We start from the raw sequence: 14910 nt of genomic DNA on the forward strand, positions 1-14910 counted from the left end.
AGATGTAGGGATTCATGAGGCTAAAAGCAAATTCATTCCCCAAGTAATTCATCAATGTTGTCCTCTACTGAGGGATATAGGAAAGGGACGAGTTCGGAGGGATGAGGAAAATTTCCGGTTAGCCGCACGGTGTCCGCACCGCACGAGATTAGACATCATCACTATAGCGTATCATTAACGTTTCATCATCAAATTAGTTTCAACTTCACTTCCTTCCAAACTTGAGCAAACGTAGAACGTATCACAGAATATTATACGATGACATTTTAGATAATCCGAAACAACGTCGTGCAAGAGAAGAAAGCTTGTTTTTATGTATTTGAATATCGATTTTTTTTTTCGTCTTACCGAGGTAACAATTGCATAGAATTATGTGTAACTTACATATGTGAGTGTGCCCTTGTAACAGTGTAAAATCATTGAACACAGAATTTCCGATATTTAATGCATTACTAGACAGGTACTACACGCGTCAGTCAACGTATTTAGTATAATATAATAATAATACATAAATACAAATAAATATCGTTACATTCAACGAAAACTTCGAATAGTCAGTGTAGATCCAGAGCGACTGTCTGTGGCCAGAAGCATTCGATTAGCGCATCTTAAGCAGCCACCAAGCGTGTCAAGGCTCAAGGCGTCTTTCATTCGCTTCATCAGACGGCCAACATCAGAATAGAAACGCATCTATACTAGAGCGAGCGATGAATGATATTGAATCTCTTACGGACGACTCAAGTTAAATACGGTATCAAGTTCAATAAATAAGCCTTAGAGTATTAGAAAGCAACTGACGACCGGCCTGGACCATTAATTCAATGGATAAATTAGTACGGCAGGCCTATAACTTCGTATTTTTCGACGATTGCTCGCTGCTTACACGCCTTAAAATTGCAGCAAGGTAAAACTAGGGGTAAATTCTAGGGAGACCTAAATCTCAGAAGCTATATTCACTTGTAGAACGTTCGGTGTATTTTAAAGCACTGAAAAACATGCTTCGTTCACGGACGCCGCTTTCGAAATTAAAACATTTTAGTAAAAAGATAAACATATCTTTTTAGCATTTTTTTTTTTTATGCCTTCTCTGTGCTGTGATTCATTCTACATTTAAGAGGAGTCGAATTCGAGTCCGTTTACGGGGGCCGGCCCGGCGCGTGCAAGCAACCCAATCATGCCACTACACTCGGCTGTAGTTCAGTGTTTAAGTGAATTTGTGAGTACGAATCAAGTAATAAGAACAACAAAGAAATAATTGGCACGGTCCAGCGAGTCAAGCAAAACGAACAAGAATTGTTCGCCTGATCAGGCAGCAGCTTCAATCTCTAGTAACAACCAACTCACTTGTTTCTTGAGAGCTTTACTCGATGATGATGACGATGTCGATGAGGAGGACGACAATGACGGGACTGAGGCGTCGGCTTTCGAACCTTTTCCCTTCTGATCACGGTGTACCGCGAGCACATCCAGCATTGTATAGGAAGGTCATGTCATAAGGAAAGTGTCGATAATTTAAAGGTGATAACCAAAACAGCATCCGAGAAGCAGGAGCATTCGGACCCGTTCGGTAATGAATCAAATGCGGAATGGTTCGCCGAACAGACTGAGCCACGAATACGAGAGCGCGCCCGAAGGAGAACGAAGTAACCCGCTAGTGTATCTATTAAAAGGTACCTAAAGAGCGGACTGTATTTGATGGCATCGTTCTAGAGGGGAACGAAAATGAGCTAATTATGATATTGTTCCCCATTAGGAACCAAGACACAGCCGAATGTACAAAAAATATGCTGTACTATTACCGAGGCACGTGCGTCTATACTCATATACACATATATAATATATATATATATATATATATATGCTACGCTATTTCGAGGCAGACTAATGGATCTACCTAATAGTTATATGCTTGTTGATTTCTTGCAATGGAAGCGTGTTTTCCGCGTATAGCTTTCATATCCGTCGACACAAACGATAGTTTGTGTATGTCAAGTACTTTGCACCTACGGTGCACGTTACCTAAACAGATACTCGTATATACGTTTCGTGTATCATTTGAAAAACTGCAGCGGTGCGAGTACTCTTTGGTTGTATGCACGGAATGGTCGTCTATCGTAATTCATGGTAAGTAAGATAAAATTGTATCTATATTATATGGCATAGAATCTAATTAATATAGTGGCCGATCTGATCAACTAAGATCAAAAGAAATTGATTGGAACCTTCGAGAAGCACCCACTTGAGACCAGGAGGTAACTCTTAAGCTTTATTCTCTGGATGCACTGCATCCAATAGCTACTTCTAGGCAAATAACGTTAAGTGAGCAAAAAGTAGTCATAACTGGGTAGGAAGTGTTCTGCTAGCTATACTCACCTTGTAAAAGAGGTCTGTCTGAGTCTTGTTCACCATCCAGAATGGACAATGTACCGATAACATAGTACTACCCTCTTTCCGTTCGCAGTGAAGTGCCAAATCCTGTAAAATAAGGTCATATTAATAACGAGTCAATTACATCGATCGATATATGCTTAGGTTGAATATGTACTAGGTAGTCAGTCGACAATTCTGTTATACATCAGAATTTATGACCTATTGATTTAGCTGCTTCTGCTATTTTTAGCTCGGTAAATATACGGAAATATCATGATCGTTTTTGCTGAAAGGATGATTGAAAGCCTATTCACCAGCGTATTCCCCTGGTCAATTAAGTCTTTAAAGGTGATTGCTGTGAGTTCCTCCATTGTGTCATTGATAACGGTGGTACTGTGCCAGCGAACTTTTGCGTATTCCATACGAATGTTGAGCACATTCTGAGTTCTCTTGGCGTTCCACAGCTCCACTTCATCGCCGGATTTCAGGTCAAGGTGGACGTTGCTTTCTTTAAGATTGATGTCGATAGGAAACGGCAGCAGGTTGTTGATCATGACTGTCGGTGCCAATCGGAGTCTATAGAAAGTGCATTTCTCGCTTGGGCTATCCTCATGTGGTAGAGCTTCCGTTTGCGACATAACATTCATGTACAGTGACTGAAATGGCATACATTCATAGATCGCAGTTAATCTCCAAGGGCCATGTCAAATCGCGCACGCAGTGACGAGGTTCTTTATATAGGCATCATTTCGTCACTTTTAAGAATATTCCAAATAAGCGAGATGCGAAACTCTCTTAAAATGAAAATTTGAATTAAAATGGAATTCCGTAGCACTAATTTTCCGGTCACTACTTACCGCCTTGCTGGGGTCGGTAGCTTTGCAGATGATCAGCTGATCTAGACTCATGGCGCACTTCCAATTGAAAGCATCGTCGGCTATCTGGTAGCGATCGCCTGCTGGTTTGAAAAGGAGCTCGTTCTTGCAGGTGTACAATGCTGCTAGTGGTACATGTACTAACGACTTCGGTGCCACCGAGGCACAAAGTCGGCGCTCGTCATTTAACGTGTAATAGATGTCCATCGGAACGGAGAATGCGTTGAAGACTTCCACGATGGAATAAAGTGTCACAAGTCGCGCTCCGTAATGCGAGCTGACGTCAACTACGTACGACCAGTCGTCGCCTGGATATGAGCGGAAAGGTATACGGATCACCCGTCGAGCTGTGTGATTCACATTTAGTTTGCGCTCGACCTCCGTCTCACCGAAGGTCATACGTACATTGAAGAATAACGTATCGTCTTTTGACTGGTGCACGTCTTCCATATTGCTGTCCATGAGTAACGATAGTGAGTCGCCGCGATTCCGGAAATCGAGATGAAGCTTTTTATTGTCTGGGACCACGGAGTAATCATCTGTAGAATAGGGAACAATTCGTAATAACGACAGAAGACATCAAGTAAAAACTGTTTCAGAGGTCTTTTGGTAACTGGAACCTGAATGGTTATAAGGTAGTACAAAGTCAAGTTGATTTTTCATTCCGATTTATCATCCGGAACGTCGTTCGATTATGTTTTCCATTACTTGCGTTGTCCATCCGTATTTCGGCGATTGAATTACAATTGATGCAATAGTATGAGTCACGCAATTTTTATTAAAGACATAATTTTTTCTTTCATTTCATGTTCTAGTAGACGCCTTACCTTCGGTCGTAATAATCATGAAGTTCGATTTTTCCACATTGACTGTGAAATGTATTCCCAGCGAGTTCTTAACGCAGTAAGGCGCATCAACCTTTCGTGAGTCCAATACGTCCTCTTTTTTGTGCAGCGCCTGCGAAAATTCCCGGCCCAGGGATTGCAGTACCTGCAGAGCAGTCTTAGTCACCGTAAATTCAAGGCTGTCCTGACAGCATACGAGCACTTGATATAACGGCGGCAGCTGACTCGCGGGTTCTTCCTTATCCGCTAGGTCGGAATTTGACGCCGCGCGTACAGCCATTGTCATTTCCCAGGGCTTTCGACTTCCGCTCAAAGTTTCGACCGACTCAAGAAGCGGCTCCCATACGGCATGTCTGCATAAACAAGGTAAACAATAGAAATCAGAGGACGCCGCTCTATTAAAGCCTCACGAAAGGCACAACAGAAGGCCGTTGCACGCTTTGAAATCAGTAGAATTTTTTGAGAAGTCTTTTCTTCCTTCGTATAACTTGCAGGAGTAGAAACAGTGTACACTGTACATGCTAAAGTGCGCGGCTTGGCTTGCCGCTAACAGCCTGTTTACCTTTCGTTGTAGTAGAACACGACACAGTTGAGTACAGAGTCGAACTCCAAATTCGATGACCAGTTGCGAGCATCACCTTTTAGGCTCGAGTTCACGAGGAGCATTGGCATCGTCTGGGCCCCGGAGCCCTGTTCGATAGTTAACACAATTCGATCCATTGCGAAAGAAGCAGTCTGTTCCAGATTGGCCTCCGATAGCGCAAACGGGGGTTCTGTAGAGACTCCCGCTTCGCCACCTTTCTTCTTCATGGTGTACCACAAGCTTTTACCTTCGAGACGTTGTGGCATCCAAATCTTACGCGGGTCGAAAAATCTGTAAATACATGTTTTTTTTTTACTTTATCTGTCCTAATGACTGCGAAACATAACCCTGCAGGTATAGTTGAATGCAGTGGTGCCGTGCAATATCTAAACGAGTTGGATTCATAGAATTGTCAGCTGTTCACGTGACCCGTGTCTTACACACGACAATTCGCCATACACCCTCGAATACAATATAAAAAGCAATGCTTACACTTTAAAAGCAAGTGACAACCAAACTTACTCAGGGGGTTTATCCAGGGCAGCTTTGGCAGGCGCAGCACTAAGCGCCGATAAACTCGCGCTGACGATTTCGACAGCGGAAGGCGTCATGTGGATTTCAATCGGAGTAACATCGACTTTGACCTTTAAGCTTTTGTTGTCCTGATCGGCTTCGGCAGTAATGTCGCATCGCCGCAAGATTTCAGAACGCGCCCCACCGGAATCCAGTGACGAGACAAACATTTCAATGTCCTGTAGCTGAGCCGTAAAGTTTATTTTCACTTTGTCCTGCTTGATTCGAATATTGACCGAACTTTTGAAGATGATACAAGCCGAGGCGGGATTCTCGAGGTCGGCTACTAGCAGCACATCTGGTTGAACAATTTGCAGGACAACAGTGAACGGGACGGTCTTCTTTGGCGGCGCTCGGGTAACAGGCGGTCCCACACCACTCACTGCCGGTTGGATGCCACTTGGTGCGGTCCCAGCAGGGGCAGAACTGCCGACCCCAGCACTCCCAATGCTGAGTGCTGCACCCCCAGCCCGTTTCTGTCGAGCCTCATTTTTTTCGTGTTCAATCTCAGCGTTCACGTTGGCTTGATTAACTAGTTCGAGCAATGCCATATTTAGTGATGCGCTGTAAACGAAGCGCATTTTGGACACCTTGATAACGGTTGCAAATGCACCCGTGTTCTCAGCCTGATAGATGATGTCTACCATTTTCTCGCTGTCATCACCCTTCGTGATAAGTCGTCGCAGTCCGGCTCGTCGCGACACCTGACGGTCTTCAAGCAACAAGTTGACAAGAAACATGTTTACCCAGAAAGAATTGTCGTGGTTGAAATGACCGCAAAGTTTGAAGCCAGCAATGTTGAGCTCACAGAGTTCTTCGCTCTTCTCGATCGTTCGCCGAGTGTAAAGCTGTAGCTTAATCTCTTGCAACGTAAAGAAAATCTCCATGCGAACCAGTTTCTCCTCAGCGGCATTTTCGGCCGAACGTTTCGACACGGGCCTTGTAGTGACGTCTGCTTCTACAACTTGCTTCGTGCTCACCCCAGCATCGCCCACTGTTACAACATCTGAACAGCTTTGTGGCTTTACAGCAAGCGGTGCATGAGATTCAACTACTTCGGCTGCTTTGTAGCCGGGCGGGGTCTCACCGAAGTTCTCCCTAAGTGTTTTCATTAAGGCAGCGTAATCATCTTCGCTTACTTTAAAGCCGACTGACGGAATCGTACCCTTCATACGGAGTTCGGGCAATTGTTTGTGTGCAAACGCTGTAAGATTTCGTTGAACGTCAAGAATAAACGAGACTGGGTCCATTATAGAAAATTCCGAGTTAGCCACGCTTTCGCGTGATCGTTGTTTCAATTGGCAACGATACATTTTTAAGTTGTCAATGCTAATCTTGCTGTTTTCATAAAGCACTGGAGTGCTATCTGACGTCACTGCAGGTCCAGGCTGAAACGCGTTGCGGATACTTAGTACACCGAAATCCATCACAAGACAGCTCTGTGACTGAGAGCTCTGCGGCACGTAAATAACTGGAGCCTTAACTAGAACAAGGATATAACAAAGAAATTACCGTTACGGTTACCATAAAGTCTATTCAACTGAGATATAGCACATCACAATATTAACGCTTAAGTCGTGAAGAACGATGGATTTCAACCTTAGTGAGCCCTCACTCCGTCGCAAGAAGTTGGTCCCCTTTTTCTAAAAGCTATACTTTGACTCGATTAGAATCATTTGTGTTTTACATGCAGTGCTTAAACTGTTAGGCATTATTTCAAACTTCAGCAGGAAACTAGGTAACGCGCGAATTCGAACTCGGGCCACCATGTGTCCCGAAGTTTAGCAGGAACAGGTTACTGGCAGGCAAGTTGCAGCGACCTATAACGGTGAAGATGGCTCGCCTTACAAATCGTGTATTCAGTGAAGGTTTTACTACTACGAAGACCGCGAGCTGTTGATGCCAGAAGTTCCGGGAAAACATTTTAAACTCAAATATTAGTATCGTAAAGGACACCCAGTGCAAGTGAATAATGAGGAATTGAAAGCCGCGTACATTTATTAGTACTTAGATTTGGCCTATGTCAAAACACTATACTTGTTTATTTCGACCAAATTAACAAATCGGACAAAGGTATCGCAAGACCGGAGGAGGATTAAGAATAGACGTATAGACGCTTACTTTAAACGTTACAATGGTGCACCACTTTTGACAGAATTATGAATGGTGATGCAGAATCGTTCCCAACAACACCTAAGGGCAGTCACGTCTGCCGGTGGGTGCGATCCACACCGAGGAATACCACCCCAAAGCGAATGTGCAGTTGCAAAAGCTTGTGTTTTGTGTTCGGTGGTCTAGCGCAATTATTTACTACAGCTTCATGAAATTTCGATTTCGGCTTACGGGTTTCGTCCACAATTAAAAGCGATAATGAAACTCTACCTTGAACAGCCGAAATTAGTAGACCACTATTGCTCGACAATACTCAATTTCACATTATAAGCACCACATTGGCAAAAGTGCAAGAGGCGCTCTGTCATTCAGCGTACTCGCCAGATATTGTTCCTATAGATTTTCTCAAAATGTCGATCATTTCTAAACAGGAAGATCATAATCTCTGCATAATATGGAAATTGCCCTTCAAGCCTTGAACTCCAGATCCAACAAGGGTTGTCATACGGCTAAAAATCATAGATACTGGAAATAAAAAGCCTGTGAAAAAAATTCGAAAAGTCGGAATTTATTTTAACGTTTCATACTGAACGACCTGATATTAAGACCCAAAAATTTAATTTATACAAATTTACATAATCTGAAATATCCCAAGTGTTTACACTTACTCATGACATTGATGTCCATCTTGTAAGCTTTTGCGTAGGCCAGCTCAGCTGCTCCTTTTGCTGCCGCCGCAGCAGCGGCCGTTGCATCGGCAACTTTGTCCTTGGCCCCCTGAAACGAATCCAAAAACGACATCACATCCAAATGAAATTGCCAGAGAAACACGAAATGCATTTGGCCGATCGTTGCCTCAATTCCCATATCGACTCGGTTCATGTCGGTGTAACCCTCTGTTCCACTTTCTTCGAACATCGAAATCTTCGCATTGAGCACGTCATCGCCGGTGATAGAAATTATCTGTGGATGTTTCGACATTTGATTGGCGTCTGTCATATTTATCGACTTCAGAATGACGTGACTGACCATCTGACGTCGGGTCTGGTCAAGTCCGGCTTCAACACCGGTAACGTCCATTTGTGCTAGAAGACGCCCCGTGCGACAGAGGATAATTTTAAGTGCGGCCAGCGATGCAAATGCGCTGAACTGCACGACGGGTGGTTTCTTCGGCGCTTGCGAAGCGCACTTCTTTGTAGTAAGTTGCATCTGATTTTGGGCACTAGACACCGATTGTGAGGTGATTGATCCGACCATGGGGTTATTGCGATCCGTAGGGTTGGCATTTACGGTTGGTGGCGCAGGTTGTCCTTCAAACAGCTGTTCCGTTAGATGGTTGGCAAAACTCATTAGTGACACCATTGCTTCTTTATGTAGCGCGAAAGTCATCTCTCCTACCGTACAGTTGACCGCTTTGAGCGTATTATGGAAACGAGTACGGAATTCTGGATGTTTGGGTTCCGCTTGGGTGTACCTGCAATTATTATTGTTAGAAACTGAACCACATATTGTATTGTTCGCATGTCGGCATTGACTATTATGCCATGCTGACTTAGTTGATGTGTCGTTACAATCCAGAGGGTGGTCGAATGGTCCTATACTTGTGCTAGATGACATCGCATTAGATATAGCTGCATATGTCTGTATTCTGTCTTCGTTTATCAGTCGATCAAACCAATGTAAATACTCACGTAATTTTTAACATATAACCGCTCCCTGGATCCACACTGCTCTCTAGAACTGGCAAAGGCTTTTCCGTCTGAGGTAATGTGTACTCCTGATGCGTCAGAGCGGTGTTTTTAAGGGTCACCACGCAGCTGAAGTCGAGCGGGTGAAGAATCATCACCGCACGCAATTCGTTTGTGGTGAACTCCAAAAGGGGGCGCTCCGCACTACCTCGCGTCGTTACAACCTGAGTCACGTTGCAAGTGAAAGTAGTGATTTCAAAAACGAGGTCAACTATGACCTCTTCGTAAGTGTCCTGTGACCGCTTCGTCTGGTCGTCCTTGTCCTTCTGTGCTATCGCAACATTCTGGGCTTGTCGATCGAGAATAACCTGTGCGCTCCCAATAGTCTGTTGAGACGCCGGATTATTTCCCCCGTCTTCGAGCAATGTACCCTGCCCAATTTCCTTTAGCTTTCCATGAGTTGGTGGCGAAACAGGTTTCGGTTCACCACTTGTCGACTGAAGGATCTTCAACAGGTTTACAACCTTCTCATCAGAGAGGGTGACGGTCAAGTCAGGCAGCCTTCCAGACACTTTTACTTTCGGTATCCGTTTCTCATCCGGAAGGAAGCAGATGTCGACGTTCACATCAAGAGAGGTTGGGTGCAGTACGTGCGTTCCCTCAACATTATTCTTTACGCATTGCCGCCATATTTCAGATGCTGGCACCACTCGAATCTCAGCCGCGCTCAATGTTAGTCGCATCTTATCATAGGCCTTGTTGAAGAGAGCCTGCAAAGCCACAAAGAGGATAAAAAATAATATTGATTATGAATATTTTTTCTATGCCAATGATGCTGAATAGGAGCCACGTATGAATATTATAACAAGCGAACAAACATGACTATAAGCTAATATGGAAAAAAAGTGAATTCTGATGTGAAAGTAAATTGATATCTTGGCCTATCTTGGTGGCTTGAGTAAAACGATTATCATACCGCGAGAACTTCTTTTTCACTGCTGCCCGCTTTGACCATTTCTTGAAGAGACGGAGCATCCTTGTTGCGGGGCAAACTTCGTATTATTAGCTGACCCATACTGAGAACTAGGACATTTTTCGTGTCATCAATTTTGCCCCCTTCATAGATCAGGATATATGACGGCTTCACTTGGACGAGAAGATCAAGGGAGGGCTTGTTGTCAATTGCATGTTGCAATCCCGTGGCTGACATCACCTTGAGGCTTTTTAAACCTGAAGCTGCCGTACTTTGAATACTAAAATATGGCGGGTACACATCGTTAATTATAGTCAACCTGGATAGGGCTTACTGGGTTCGAACGCAGTTGCATTATAGCTAATGCGAATTCTTTAATATTTTGGAACACGTATAAGCTTACGATTGCTTGTTAACGACAAAAACCTCTATACTTGCCGCTCGAGATATAACTATTCTAAAAGACCTTTCATTACTGAGACGCACTACGTACCTACTTCACTATCTGCCACACGCGTTTCTACCCTCGGAAGTAGACAAAAAAACCCTTGAAAACACGTACTTGTCAATGGAGACTGTGTTCGGAGGTTTGAAGATGTCCACGACAGCATCAAACGATCGCACGTCGTAAAACATTTCGACGGGTTCAGCGAACACTCGGACCCAATGGTCACATCCGCCTTGCAACGGATTCTTCTCGAAGGTCACATCCAAAAGATGCTTTTTTTCGGCTTCAGTCTAGAAAACGAACAATGAGTAAGTTATACGACAACGTACAGCGTGACGATGAACGCTAACTGTAAGCATTATTTGAAAGACGCCAACATTTAATATGTTTCCATACTTACACAAGCCTTTTGGTTGTTATCTGATGTTAGGAGCGTTCGTCTCTTCGAAGTGTCGCTCGGAAAACTCTCGATCATGAACGCTTCAATCTTGGCACCCACCTTCAGCGCATCGCCCTTGGGCCTCATCTCTATAGATGAAGACACTTCTTTCAGGGTTGTCTGCATCACTACTTCCTTAGGCCTATAGCACAAAGCAAGCGAGAATATATGAGGCTCTGTATTCGTGGCTTAAGGCGTCCTAAGCTGTATTTATGGGACAATTAATGTATCGGAAACGTTTAAAACCAATCTGATCGCATAGTTATTAACTACTAGAGTATAAGTTCCCTAAAAAATTCACCTTCTACTGTCGTCCGACACAATAATGTTGAGGGTTCGGAGGAGAAAGTTGAGCTTCTTGTCGACAAAGTAGATTGGATAATCAGCCGGCACCTGATTTTCGTTGTAGTCAATAGCGGCGTAGAGTTTCTTTTTCTCTTCCGCGGTCATCTTCTTTTGGAAGCTCGAGACAATTTCGTTTCCCCCTCCTATTTCATCGTCGACGGAACGATATCGAGGTAAATTTGTTCAGATAAAATAACGAACGCTGTGTACTTTAGAGAATGCGCTTTCAATCAATAGTTAGGATGAGAGAAAAGCAAAGAGCACTGAAATTGTATTAGTTGAATAAAACCCAGCGTTGATCAACATATTATTGCTAACGTTCAGGAGGCAACAACTTGCAACGCGTTATAGGCAATTAGTTTTATCTGAAATTGTGACATATAAATGAAAATTTACTTAAATTTACACATACGTGACTGCATACACTCAAAAATGTACACACAGTTAATTGGTATATGTACCGTGAAAGTATTTAAGAAAGAGCAGCTTGAATCATTTCTCAGAGTCCTTTAGCTTTCCACCTCTAATTTAAGTAAAGGTAAATCCAAGCCGGTAGATACTTGTCTAGCTCGAGGCACTAATTTATTGATTACACGCAAAAAGACAACTCTGAAAGCGAATATGGACAAGAATGACGAAGAAAAATGATCTCCTTTTCGGGGCCAGCTCATGCCAGCGACAAGCGGAACCGTCATCATAGTAAATGTAAAACAAAGAGATTGACGTTGTAATAATGCTACGCGGATCGGCAGCGCTGTCCCTACGCGAACTGTTGATAAGCCAAGCGAAACGAGCAAACATTCAGCGAAATTCTACCCAGTCCCATGTAGTTTAGAATTAAGGCTTTTCTATTTTGTAGGTCCTAATATGCCAGTTCTCCATTGAGCACTGACGTTATTCATTAAGCACATCCTCAACGTTATTTTACTCATAATCCAATGGTAAACACAGTTATATCCAGCCGCTGTTTAATACAAATTGCGGATCTCCCAAATGTGTATTTTTGATTAAACGATATACAAGATCACTGGTCCTATTCTGTACCTACCTATCTTCCCTAACTTTATGAAGGGATGCATTTACCTAAAGTTCATCGAATTGCGCACGCGAACAAAAAGACCTGTAGAAAACGCAGCTAACAGAACCTTTCTAGGTTCTTGTGGTGATTGCGTTTATAGTAACCTAATCCAAGGATGAACTAAAATGTGGCCCAAATCAAAGAAATCTCGAACGTGCAAAGAATCGAATGCTTAACGTTGATGCATTAGATCGATACATGTGCATGTATATACATACATACAGTAGAATTTTTGAAAAATACTTAGTAAGCTCTTACTAACCATCCTGCTTCACTCTTTTCTTGCGTTTAACAAGGTCCGCTTTAAGAACCTTGACACGATTCTTGCCAAAAAGAACTTTCTGATTAATTGCGACAGCGCTACCTTTCGAGCCCTTGGAGCTATTTCCCCGCCTTTTGATTTGATCAATACCCATTGGAGGTTTTGACGGCTGCTTGGTCTTTGAGGACGCACTTCTATCTGCCGTCGAACGACTAGTCGGCGTGGATTCAACAATTTTTATTTTTCTAGGCATCGCCTTTGATAAATGAGATCGTTCCGAATTTTTACTGCCAGATTTGTTTGATGCTCCGCGTCGAGTGGTCATAAATTTTTTACTAGTAGAAAAGCTTGTTTCTTTCAAACGCCGCTTGCGCACTTTTATTGCTGATGCTTCGTTCGCCTTGCTATTCTGTTTTTCAGGAAGCCCACTATCAAATAAACCTTGTGATTTACTAGTCAGCGGTTTGCGTGACCCTGGTAGTTTTTTTTGTTCACTAGAACTTGAACTTTTTTTGCTACCAGCCTCCATGAACTTATTATCCCGTTTATGCAGCTTCATTTTATTGGCCAAATTGGCTGGACCATCCCGTTTGCCTTGTGGCTTCGCCGATTTAACTGACTTGCTTGATTCAGCTGCTAAACTGCTAGATACCTCAGACTTACCCTCCTGTTTGCTAGCGCCGCCCCACCAGCCGCTCAACCAGCCCTTCTTGGGCTCGGGCTTCGGTAGTTTTTCGACCTCGAACTCAGCTTGACGTCTAGCCAAGATGATGTTGAACAGATCTAACTCCTCTTCAAGTCTCTGGACAGCCAGGGAGAAAGCAGTCACGTTACGCACTTAATGACAATGTCTGCACTAATTATATCTTGCTATAATTGAATAACAATGCAACCAGTGTGAGCATTATCAACTATTGACGGTAGTTCTGAGCGGGTCCCTAACGCACATGAAATGAAGTTACGGAAAATGATATACGCTCTTATGGCGTTGGATCTAGTTAAGGTTTCTAGCTGGAAAACGTTTGCCTAATTACCTTTAATCTGTCCGACTCTTTTTTCGTCTGCAGTTTGTTCTTGTACTCTTCACAATATTCCTTTACTTTACGAATATGTCCCAACAGGTAGTCGAGGTTCCACTGTCGTCGTCTAGGCCTAATATGTTCCTCCAGGATAGCGTTATAGGCAAAATGCCACCTGCGATAATCCAGCGCGATAAACCAATTATATGGAAAGGATTTAGGAAGATCACAATTTGTTGCTAGAGTATCGAACGTACTATTTAGTTAATTCCACTAGAATGAGAAGAATTACCGCAGCAAATCAATTGATATAATCTGGGTCTTTGGATTTATGCTAATGCTTGTATTCTGGGCCCCCCACCATTTCTTAGCGTTTTTATGCACGGGTACTTGTGGGTGGTATTTGCGGAACTTGTCGGCTAACCACATGCGATTCATCGAGTCGACCAGCGCCACAATATCGTGATATTGGTATTTTGCCATAGCGATAGATATATCTTCGACGAGTATATCAACCGTTGTTGACGGCATCTGATAGTGGTTTAACTCAGGCTTCTGATTGATTTTCATACGTGCCGTAGATGTAATTGGTCCCACCACTGTAATTAACAAGCATCGACGATGTTTTATGAGTAAAATGGTGACTCATCGACCGATCAAATCGTTTATATATGCAGATTCAGATTGCGGGATAGTAAGTTTATGAAGAATGAATATCTGCACCAGTCATTAAATTGGATAGCTGCTTTATCTAAAACTAGTTATGTTTCCAATAAGAACTTTCACTGATAATGCATATTGACGTCGCATTACGTCGACTTGCGTCTTAATGTTGCTTACTGTATCCGAAATCGAGCGGTTTGAAGTTTTCGCGTGCGATCGTATTAACCAGCTCAGCCATAATCTCCCTTGAACTGAGGTGCGCGATAAGCCTGACCCTCGAGTTCCAGTAGAATGAGAAACTATCTAGCGTAATGAGTTTGTGGAATATATGTTGAGCCCGATTGACCATCTGTGGCTGCCAGTTCTCATCCGTCGTCTCGAAGTTCAGTCGGTTGAGCGTTACTCCAACGCAGAATGGCCTTGCGGCATTGCTGAAGTTATCCTCGTATCTCAAGTGAATGTTTGAAATTTTCACCTGGAGGTTTTTGACGACCTGGGCAGCGATTTTCTCTACAAGCGTATCTTCTTTCTCTTTCTTTACAGGGTTCTTCATCTCTCGTTCCTGCGGAATAATTATCATGAATAAATATATCTAGTCAACAACTAGTGACTTCTTAAATGGGCCTCATGGCTATAC

General features: G+C 43.2%; 1 protein-coding gene across 1 annotated transcript in view; it reads right to left on the reverse strand.

Annotated features, from left to right (window-relative positions):
• Vps13 (vacuolar protein sorting 13C) overlaps window positions 1–14910 on the reverse strand; it is a 50074-nt gene that overhangs the window by 13100 nt on the left and 22064 nt on the right. Inside the window, exons 5-21 of the mRNA XM_022793440.2 lie at window positions 14451–14835; window positions 13972–14209; window positions 13626–13785; window positions 13255–13393; window positions 11208–11394; window positions 10868–11048; window positions 10582–10757; window positions 10023–10299; window positions 9050–9816; window positions 8027–8832; window positions 5196–6729; window positions 4653–4964; window positions 4073–4443; window positions 3228–3784; window positions 2685–3026; window positions 2374–2475; window positions 1345–1440 (exon numbers count right to left, since the gene is read on the reverse strand). Of these exons, the coding sequence (XP_022649175.1) occupies window positions 1345–1440; window positions 2374–2475; window positions 2685–3026; window positions 3228–3784; window positions 4073–4443; window positions 4653–4964; window positions 5196–6729; window positions 8027–8832; window positions 9050–9816; window positions 10023–10299; window positions 10582–10757; window positions 10868–11048; window positions 11208–11394; window positions 13255–13393; window positions 13626–13785; window positions 13972–14209; window positions 14451–14835 (6630 nt within the window). The remainder of the gene's footprint in view (window positions 1–1344; window positions 1441–2373; window positions 2476–2684; window positions 3027–3227; window positions 3785–4072; window positions 4444–4652; window positions 4965–5195; window positions 6730–8026; window positions 8833–9049; window positions 9817–10022; window positions 10300–10581; window positions 10758–10867; window positions 11049–11207; window positions 11395–13254; window positions 13394–13625; window positions 13786–13971; window positions 14210–14450; window positions 14836–14910) is intronic.

This window comes from Varroa destructor, unplaced genomic scaffold (assembly GCF_002443255.2).
Source record: "Varroa destructor unplaced genomic scaffold, Vdes_3.0 BEIS01000002.1, whole genome shotgun sequence".
NCBI lineage: Eukaryota > Metazoa > Arthropoda > Arachnida > Mesostigmata > Varroidae > Varroa > Varroa destructor.